A 10,121-nucleotide genomic window follows, 5' to 3' on the forward strand; every position below is an offset into this window, starting at 1 on the left:
GCTAAATGTCGGGGTGTGGTTTGAGGTCTGCGGATGGTATTGGAAATTATTGTGGAGTGCTGCTTCACTGACTATTGTTGAGTAGTAATGCATAATTCGTTGTTACTATGATGGATTTTGTGTATGGTTGACTTATGGAAAGATTGATATGACCTCGTGATAGGATTGACTGTGAAGAGACATTGTGTTGATGTATGAGCTTAGGTAATAACGTTGTTTTCAACTCTAGGAGTGCTAGGGTTGTATAACTAATTTATGAGGCCAGATACTGTTGTGAGGACAGATTATGGATTATGACGTGGTTAGTGTGAAGTGCTATAATCACAGAATTTTGACCACTAGATGTTGACTTACCACCAAATGAGCAGTGAGGTGATTCGTGGGTGAGATACTGAGTGTTGTACTAGTATCGATTAGTGGATGCTAAGATGGTACATATTGCTTGTTGAAGCAATTGATAGATGGAATGATCGAGATTTTTTTTTAGAGTTGTAAGTGTAACTCTAAAGATGTGGGTTTTTCCTAACTAACTCAGGAAGTGTTTAGCTTTATTAATCCCTAATTCTAGCGACGAAATTATTGTGTTTGGTTTGACTCAGAGGATACTAGCTTGACCTCTGTGTGACTTAATTGATTGCTAGGTTTTGAGTGATTGTTTTTATTGCATCATTATGAAAGATGTGTGCAGCAGAGTTCTCGATGGTTTTGAAAAGAGTATTGAGTGACCAAGGTTCGATCCTTGGTGTTGTTGTTGGTTAAACAAAAAGAAAAGAAAACATGCACACAATCTTATTGATTTTATATTACAAAAAGGGAAACGAGGACTATTCTATACTAAGCCTAGTCAGCAGCTCCGGATGGGTTGAGGCTGAGCTCAAGAGAAACGTTTGAGCCACTGTGGTAACCGCCTGAGCCACCAGAATAGTAACCAAATGCGCTACCTTCCTCGGAAGTAGTCTTCAGGTTACCAAAGACGTCCTCGCCGTGCACGGGGAACAGAGGAAGAGTTTGAACCTCCTGGTGATCTCCTCCTCGTTGTTGTAGGGATGTTTGTCCTCCTGTTGTGCCAAAAGAGTTGTACTGGTATTAGTGTTGAAGTGTGAGGAAGATTATGAAACAAAATTTAAATCAAGAAATCCTTCATTACCAGTAGAATAGGTGGAACCAAAGTTGAGATCAATGGATCTACCATCATCAGTAGAACTAGTGGACCCAAAATTGATGTCGATGGATCCACCAGCTGGCCCAAAATTGATGTCGATGGATCCACCAGCACCAGTAGAACCAGTGGACCCAAAATTGAGATCGATGGATCCACCAGTACCAAGAGAACTAGTTCCCATGGGCACTGGAGCAGCCTGATTACACCTATTCATCTGCTTCTCTCGAGCCCTGACGTTCTGGAACCAAAAGTAAATGTTCTTACCCTCAACATGTCCATACTGGTTCAGCTGGAGGCAGATCTCGTGAATGTGCTCTGTAGATGGGCACTTAAATCCCTTGACGTAGTAAAGATCCTTGAGGATTCTTATTTGTTCTGGAGTAGGAATCCATCTGGTACGGCTTCGCCAGAAATCCATGTTGGCACTACTTCCAGCTGCTTGGGTGTTTCCTCCCTCCTCTGTTGGTTGCTGTTGTTGTGGTTCCATTTGTTGCGGGGTTTGGAGCTCCATTAGTTGCAGAGTTCGTGGCTCTTGGGTCATGAGGTGAGAGGATGTGAATATCGAGGAATACATGGGTTAGTGTTTGAGGGAGATTTTGTTAGAAGGATTGGAGTTGTTGAACTGGTGATTGGAGATCTGAGATTCTCAGAGGAAAGATGAAATCGAATCTTCAAATGGGAGAGAAGATCAGAAGAGAAGGATTGAAATTGATGAAGAAAGGATTTGAGTTTCGAGAGGAAGACTGCAGAGTTTGAGAGAGAATGGCTGGGGAAAATTTCTTTTCTTTGGTGTGAACAGTTTTTCTCCAGGATGCACCTATTTATAGAACGAGGTGAGCAGATCTCCACCGTTGGATGGACGATCTCTGAGATTCAATCTACGCGTTGGATTAAAGTCGCCCTGAAACCCGGAAAAGTTGTTGGCGCGTGGAGAGCGTGTAAGGGGACCGAGGGAATCTCGAGGCGCTGTGGCAGACAGCTGTAGCCGAAAGCAGATTTGACTGCCGTAAATCACGGAAGGGATAAGCCGTGACACAAGTGGGCCGTACTTGGGCCTGTCTCGGATCAAGGCATCACTGTAGCTGTGGGTGGAGGCCTGATGGGCCGAGTTTCAGAAACAGTTTTGGACATGATGGGCCGAGTTTCTGAAACAGTTTTGGATGAGTTGGGCCGGATTTCTGTAACAGTTTTGGATATGTTGGGCTGGGTTTCTGCAACAGTCTTGGATGTTTTGGGCCGAATTGTTGAAACAGTTGAAACAGTTGGTTTAAATAAAAGGATTGGTATGGATAATAACGTGAGCAGCCGTGCTCGAGTGGTTGAGTGTAAAGTTCGTGTACAAGAGGTCTGAGGTTCGAACCTCGCCTCTCGTTTATTTTTATTATGTTCGTTTAAGACATAATAAGTTTAACGTTTGTACACATTATATTAAGCATAGCTTGTGCTCCAGTGGTTGGGAGCGAAGCATTGGTTTAGGGGGTCTGGAGTTCGAGACTTGCCTCCACTTATATTTTATTTATGTCGCTTATGACATAATAAATATAACAAGTGAGCATATATTAATGAAACCAGTTCTTGCTTCAGTGGTTGGGAGCAAGACCTTCGTGTTTGAGGTCAGGAGTTCGAAACTTACCTCTTACATTATTTTTGGAATCTTGTATATACTCAGTATACGGACGTATTTTTATACGTAGAGCAGTAGTTTCGAAAATTTCTACAGTTTATTCTGTATAAACTACAGAAAACTTTAAATCGGGAGAAATGGACTCGCGATTAAATTTCGGGACGAAATTTCTTTAAGGAGGGTAGATTGTAATACCCGCAATTTTCCATTTCGTCTCGTGAAATTGTGCGAATTGATTAAAGTGCTTTTGCACGAATATTACCCGAAATAATTCAACTTTTTGAATTATCGAAGTTTCGAAATATTCGTTTTAACAAAAGCTCGAATTGTGCGATTCAAGAAAAATCGACTTTTCTACGTACGGAATTTGGGAAAAACTTCCTTCATAAAAGTTGTAGAGCTCGTCGATATGATCGCGTGCATATGTCGAACGAAATTTTTGGAGTTCGTACGATTATGTTACGAATTTTGGAAATATGAGATTCTTTTTATAATCTCTTTTCCTCGGATTCTCTTTTAGAAATTTCTTTTTCTTCCTTTTCCTTTTCCTTTTCCTTTCCTCCGGGTCTCCTTCCTTCTTTTTCTTTTTCTCTTTTTTTTTTCTTCTTTCTCTCTCTCGCTCGACCGAAACCGAAATCGAGCCTTGCCGGATTCTGCAAAATTCTGGAATTTTTCCGACCACCGAAGCTTTCGATCGGTATATCTCGAGCTACAGACCATATTTTTCTGTGATTCTTGAACCAGTGAGTTCTTCTTGAGTTTCTTAACAACTCTTCAGAAGGAATCGAAGCCTTAAATTGACGTTTTTACGTCGAATTGGAGCTCGCCGTTTTCTGCAGTTTCTCGCCGGTTTCTGGAAAATTCCGGCCACCTTCATACTGTTCAAGGTAATTTTCGACCCCTTCCGGTCATTTTCAGACTTCGTGCTAGTTATGAAAGTTGTCAAGCATGATGAGAGGAAGAAGAGCAGCCCGGCCCCGACACCATTGGTGGTGGTCGGCGGCGGCTCTGCCACTAACTCCGGCGGCCCTTTCCGGCCACCTCCGGGGATCAAAAATATGGTTTCTGTACATTTTCAGATTCTATATTTCAATACGATTATTTCGATATATTATACGCAATTTTTGGATATCGTATGATTAAGTTATGAATTTTTAAGTTTAGATCGATTTCGATCGTTAGATTTGTGATCTGTGAAGTTAGGACCGTCAGATGGACTTGTAGTTTTGATATGATGATCTTATGACTGTCCCAGTGGCTTTGTGTGGTCATGGACGAAGATCCGACCGTTGGATCTTCGTATAAATGCAAAACAGTGATTAGGAAGGCGATCCGTGAGGATCCGACCGTTGGATCATCATGTAATTTCAATCCGACCGTTGGATTGTCGTTTGATTATGTTTTTGAGTTATTGGCTAAGTTAAGGTCATGTTTGATTAGGTGATCGACGGTTTGATTTGGCGGACGATTCGTGAAATTGTATTTTGAGCTGTTAAGAAGACGCAGCGGGAATTTAGAGGTGAGTAAACCTCACGTGGTTCATATTACGAACCGAGTACCTTTAATTACTTTATTTTCTGTAGTAATTGTGTGAAAATATTTATGGAATAAATATTTGTTTTAAATCATATGGACTTGATCAACTACGGTCCATAGGTAAGTAAAATGATTTAATTATACAAAATGAATTTCATGATTTTCTTGTGTGAACTATAGTTGGTATTAGTGGTCATTCCTGAGTGGGTGATTACGTATATATATATATATATTTACGTGATTATATGTGGAATGGTGTGACATTGAAGAGTGTGGAATTGTGATGATTTATTTATTATGGTTTGAAATTTGACTTATCATATTTATATGTGATGATCATGATGGATGAGTTCTTGTTAATATTCATGATTTACATTGGAGTATGTATAGAGTTGGAGAATGTAGGATTCTGAGGACGAGGTGTCCGAAGTTTGACGGTTATGGATAACCGGAGTGTTTGTGTACTGAGGACGGGGATGTCCAAAGTGCGACGGTTTATTATTAACCGAAGTTGTGTACTGAGGACGGGGATGTCCAAAGTGCGACGGTTTATTATTAACCGAAGTTGTGTACCGAGGACGGGGATGTCCAAAGTGCGACGGTTTATTATTAACCGAAGTATATGGTGCTGAGGATGGGGATGTCCAAAGCGCGACGGTTATAGTGTTAACCGAAGTATTTTTGCCGTTGCTTGACCCTAGGCCAAGGTGTCAGAGGTAACGAGGCAGTTAGAGCTCTAACGTGTTATTGGGATGGACCAGAGTGGTGTTATGTGGGTTGGGTGTTTGCAGGACCAGTGTGGTGTATTGTGATTTGAGGATTGTGAAAATGTATTCCTTGTGGTTTTCCATGAGTGGTTTGATGTCTCTTTGCAGACGTAATACTGTTGAATTTTACTTGAATTGTAATTTAATAAATCAACAGTTCTTTCTTGTTTACTCATACTGGCTGTAAAAAGCTTACCGGGTTTTGTGTTGTTGCAACTCCCGGTACACTATTCAAATTGTGTAGCGGGTAATCCTACAGGACAGGAGAACCAGGACGGTGATCGTGCGGTTAGAGCAATGGTTATAGTTTTACAGCAATTGTAATAGTGAGGCGAGTTAAGCTCATTTGAGCATTACAATTTGATTTGGTGGGAGTGTGCTGTAATAAACAACTTGAGGATTTGGGTTATTGTAAATTTGAGAGTTGTGAAGTGTGGTTGTTTGTGAGAAAAAAATTCAGGATGTTAGTTGTAATTTGTTATTATTCATGTTTCGGATTTGAATTGATTATTCAAAATTCGGGGCGTGACAGTTTGGTATCAGAGCGTAAGGTACATATTTGGTGATAATCAGTACCTCCCGAGTGATGGCCCGTCTGCAGCGGATCCCCATCATATACTCTTCGGTACTGGTATAATCATTGGGTATGTCTTAGTATGGGGTCTAGACAACGTGTAAGTCCGTAGGACGGTAGAGTTGTCTACTAAGCTCGTATTAGAATAAGTTTAGTTTCCGCGAGTTGTGATCTTCGAGGAATAGGAACCTCTGGATTTAACTCTGATGAGTCGGTGAGGTAGAGGTCGAGTCTGATGTAGGGACAGGATCTTTCTATGGAGACAGTTGAGGATGAGGTGGAGGCATTAGAGGTTGAGTTGCCTAGTCTACCTGTAGTTGATGTGATGGATGTTATTCTTGGGTTGAAATGGTGAAAGAGATTGAGACCCTAGGAATAGTTGAAAAGAGAATTGATCTCACCAACTCAAGATGATAGGAGTGTGAGAGATTATGAGACAGAATTCTCAAGACTATATTGGTGTACGAGTGTAGTGATGTAATTTGGGAGATACTTATGTTACCTTTAATAAGGGTAGTATGTTAAGTGATCATGGCATGGGTTGACTTTGTAAGTGAAGTGGTGGAGTTTGTGTAGCTTCTTTGAGTTATAACCTTTGAGGAATGGGAACCTTTGGATTAAACTCTGGTGGAGTTATTGAGGATGGTTTCCACAAAAAAAACAGTATCCTTATGTGCATTGTAGTCGTTGGTTGTTGGGGTCATGGTGTTTGACCAATGCTTGTATCTAAAGTCGTTACGAGTATTTGACTAGTAGTTGTGATACTTTCCATTAGTTGGATATGCAGATGTTTTGAGTTGAAGAATACTTAGCAGTTATTGGTTGCTTAGTGATGGAATTGTGTTATAATGGAGCATTCATTCATGCTCAGTTGTTTGGTGTTTAGGATAGCTACTATATATTAGCTAAATGTCGGGGTGTGGTTTGAGGTCTGCGGATGGTATTGGAAATTATTGTGGAGTGCTGCTTCACTGACTATTGTTGAGTAGTAATGCATAATTCGTTGTTACTATGATGGATTTTGTGTATGGTTGACTTATGGAAAGATTGATATGACCTCGTGATAGGATTGACTGTGAAGAGACATTGTGTTGATGTATGAGCTTAGGTAATAACGTTGTTTTCAACTCTAGGAGTGCTAGGGTTGTATAACTAATTTATGAGGCCAGATACTGTTGTGAGGACAGATTATGGATTATGACGTGGTTAGTGTGAAGTGCTATAATCACAGAATTTTGACCACTAGATGTTGACTTACCACCAAATGAGCAGTGAGGTGATTCGTGGGTGAGATACTGAGTGTTGTACTAGTATCGATTAGTGGATGCTAAGATGGTACATATTGCTTGTTGAAGCAATTGATAGATGGAATGATCGAGATTTTTTTTTAGAGTTGTAAGTGTAACTCTAAAGATGTGGGTTTTTCCTAACTAACTCAGGAAGTGTTTAGCTTTATTAATCCCTAATTCTAGCGACGAAATTATTGTGTTTGGTTTGACTCAGAGGATACTAGCTTGACCTCTGTGTGACTTAATTGATTGCTAGGTTTTGAGTGATTGTTTTTATTGCATCATTATGAAAGATGTGTGCAGCAGAGTTCTCGATGGTTTTGAAAAGAGTATTGAGTGACCAAGGTTCGATCCTTGGTGTTGTTGTTGGTTAAACAAAAAGAAAAGAAAACATGCACACAATCTTATTGATTTTATATTACAAAAAGGGAAACGAGGACTATTCTATACTAAGCCTAGTCAGCAGCTCCGGATGGGTTGAGGCTGAGCTCAAGAGAAACGTTTGAGCCACTGTGGTAACCGCCTGAGCCACCAGAATAGTAACCAAATGCGCTACCTTCCTCGGAAGTAGTCTTCAGGTTACCAAAGACGTCCTCGCCGTGCACGGGGAACAGAGGAAGAGTTTGAACCTCCTGGTGATCTCCTCCTCGTTGTTGTAGGGATGTTTGTCCTCCTGTTGTGCCAAAAGAGTTGTACTGGTATTAGTGTTGAAGTGTGAGGAAGATTATGAAACAAAATTTAAATCAAGAAATCCTTCATTACCAGTAGAATAGGTGGAACCAAAGTTGAGATCAATGGATCTACCATCATCAGTAGAACTAGTGGACCCAAAATTGATGTCGATGGATCCACCAGCTGGCCCAAAATTGATGTCGATGGATCCACCAGCACCAGTAGAACCAGTGGACCCAAAATTGAGATCGATGGATCCACCAGTACCAAGAGAACTAGTTCCCATGGGCACTGGAGCAGCCTGATTACACCTATTCATCTGCTTCTCTCGAGCCCTGACGTTCTGGAACCAAAAGTAAATGTTCTTACCCTCAACATGTCCATACTGGTTCAGCTGGAGGCAGATCTCGTGAATGTGCTCTGTAGATGGGCACTTAAATCCCTTGACGTAGTAAAGATCCTTGAGGATTCTTATTTGTTCTGGAGTAGGAATCCATCTGGTACGGCTTCGCCAGAAATCCATGTTGGCACTACTTCCAGCTGCTTGGGTGTTTCCTCCCTCCTCTGTTGGTTGCTGTTGTTGTGGTTCCATTTGTTGCGGGGTTTGGAGCTCCATTAGTTGCAGAGTTCGTGGCTCTTGGGTCATGAGGTGAGAGGATGTGAATATCGAGGAATACATGGGTTAGTGTTTGAGGGAGATTTTGTTAGAAGGATTGGAGTTGTTGAACTGGTGATTGGAGATCTGAGATTCTCAGAGGAAAGATGAAATCGAATCTTCAAATGGGAGAGAAGATCAGAAGAGAAGGATTGAAATTGATGAAGAAAGGATTTGAGTTTCGAGAGGAAGACTGCAGAGTTTGAGAGAGAATGGCTGGGGAAAATTTCTTTTCTTTGGTGTGAACAGTTTTTCTCCAGGATGCACCTATTTATAGAACGAGGTGAGCAGATCTCCACCGTTGGATGGACGATCTCTGAGATTCAATCTACGCGTTGGATTAAAGTCGCCCTGAAACCCGGAAAAGTTGTTGGCGCGTGGAGAGCGTGTAAGGGGACCGAGGGAATCTCGAGGCGCTGTGGCAGACAGCTGTAGCCGAAAGCAGATTTGACTGCCGTAAATCACGGAAGGGATAAGCCGTGACACAAGTGGGCCGTACTTGGGCCTGTCTCGGATCAAGGCATCACTGTAGCTGTGGGTGGAGGCCTGATGGGCCGAGTTTCAGAAACAGTTTTGGACATGATGGGCCGAGTTTCTGAAACAGTTTTGGATGAGTTGGGCCGGATTTCTGTAACAGTTTTGGATATGTTGGGCTGGGTTTCTGCAACAGTCTTGGATGTTTTGGGCCGAATTGTTGAAACAGTTGAAACAGTTGGTTTAAATAAAAGGATTGGTATGGATAATAACGTGAGCAGCCGTGCTCGAGTGGTTGAGTGTAAAGTTCGTGTACAAGAGGTCTGAGGTTCGAACCTCGCCTCTCGTTTATTTTTATTATGTTCGTTTAAGACATAATAAGTTTAACGTTTGTACACATTATATTAAGCATAGCTTGTGCTCCAGTGGTTGGGAGCGAAGCATTGGTTTAGGGGGTCTGGAGTTCGAGACTTGCCTCCACTTATATTTTATTTATGTCGCTTATGACATAATAAATATAACAAGTGAGCATATATTAATGAAACCAGTTCTTGCTTCAGTGGTTGGGAGCAAGACCTTCGTGTTTGAGGTCAGGAGTTCGAAACTTACCTCTTACATTATTTTTGGAATCTTGTATATACTCAGTATACGGACGTATTTTTATACGTAGAGCAGTAGTTTCGAAAATTTCTACAGTTTATTCTGTATAAACTACAGAAAACTTTAAATCGGGAGAAATGGACTCGCGATTAAATTTCGGGACGAAATTTCTTTAAGGAGGGTAGATTGTAATACCCGCAATTTTCCATTTCGTCTCGTGAAATTGTGCGAATTGATTAAAGTGCTTTTGCACGAATATTACCCGAAATAATTCAACTTTTTGAATTATCGAAGTTTCGAAATATTCGTTTTAACAAAAGCTCGAATTGTGCGATTCAAGAAAAATCGACTTTTCTACGTACGGAATTTGGGAAAAACTTCCTTCATAAAAGTTGTAGAGCTCGTCGATATGATCGCGTGCATATGTCGAACGAAATTTTTGGAGTTCGTACGATTATGTTACGAATTTTGGAAATATGAGATTCTTTTTATAATCTCTTTTCCTCGGATTCTCTTTTAGAAATTTCTTTTTCTTCCTTTTCCTTTTCCTTTTCCTTTCCTCCGGGTCTCCTTCCTTCTTTTTCTTTTTCTCTTTTTTTTTTTTCTTCTTTCTCTCTCTCGCTCGACCGAAACCGAAATCGAGCCTTGCCGGATTCTGCAAAATTCTGGAATTTTTCCGACCACCGAAGCTTTCGATCGGTATATCTCGAGCTACAGACCATATTTTTCTGTGATTCTTGAACCAGTGAGTTCTTCTTGAGTTTCTTA

The 10,121-nt window shown here is 41.0% G+C and overlaps 2 protein-coding genes across 2 annotated transcripts; both read right to left on the reverse strand.

Annotated features, from left to right (window-relative positions):
* Positions 1–382: 382 nt before the first annotated feature.
* On the reverse strand, positions 383–2,702 carry LOC133743473 (protein WUSCHEL-like). Its single transcript, XM_062171424.1, has 2 exons — positions 1,148–2,702; positions 383–1,058 (listed from the first exon to the last, which is right to left on the reverse strand). Exons 1-2 carry the CDS (start codon positions 1,734–1,736, stop codon positions 841–843), a joined length of 807 nt encoding a protein of 268 aa, XP_062027408.1. The 5' UTR covers positions 1,737–2,702; the 3' UTR covers positions 383–840.
* A 4,247-nt stretch (positions 2,703–6,949) lies between these two features.
* Positions 6,950–9,269, reverse strand: LOC133743474 (protein WUSCHEL-like). The gene is made up of 2 exons (XM_062171425.1): positions 7,715–9,269; positions 6,950–7,625 (listed from the first exon to the last, which is right to left on the reverse strand). The coding sequence occupies exons 1-2, from the start codon at positions 8,301–8,303 to the stop codon at positions 7,408–7,410; spliced, it is 807 nt and encodes a 268-aa protein (XP_062027409.1). The 5' UTR covers positions 8,304–9,269; the 3' UTR covers positions 6,950–7,407.
* Positions 9,270–10,121: the final 852 nt, after the last annotated feature.

This window comes from Rosa rugosa, chromosome 4 (genome assembly GCF_958449725.1).
Source record: "Rosa rugosa chromosome 4, drRosRugo1.1, whole genome shotgun sequence".
Taxonomy (NCBI): domain Eukaryota; kingdom Viridiplantae; phylum Streptophyta; class Magnoliopsida; order Rosales; family Rosaceae; genus Rosa; species Rosa rugosa.

Excerpts from the sequence above, each read along its gene's own strand:
- LOC133743473 (XM_062171424.1), bottom strand. The coding sequence starts at position 1,736 with ATGTATTCCTCGATATTCACATCCTCTCACCTCATGACCCAAGAGCCA. Across the intron at positions 1,059-1,147 it reads TGGTTCCACCTATTCTACTG|GAGGACAAACATCCCTACAA; the intron begins GTAATGAAGGAT and ends TTGGCACAACAG.
- LOC133743474 (XM_062171425.1), bottom strand. The coding sequence starts at position 8,303 with ATGTATTCCTCGATATTCACATCCTCTCACCTCATGACCCAAGAGCCA. Across the intron at positions 7,626-7,714 it reads TGGTTCCACCTATTCTACTG|GAGGACAAACATCCCTACAA; the intron begins GTAATGAAGGAT and ends TTGGCACAACAG.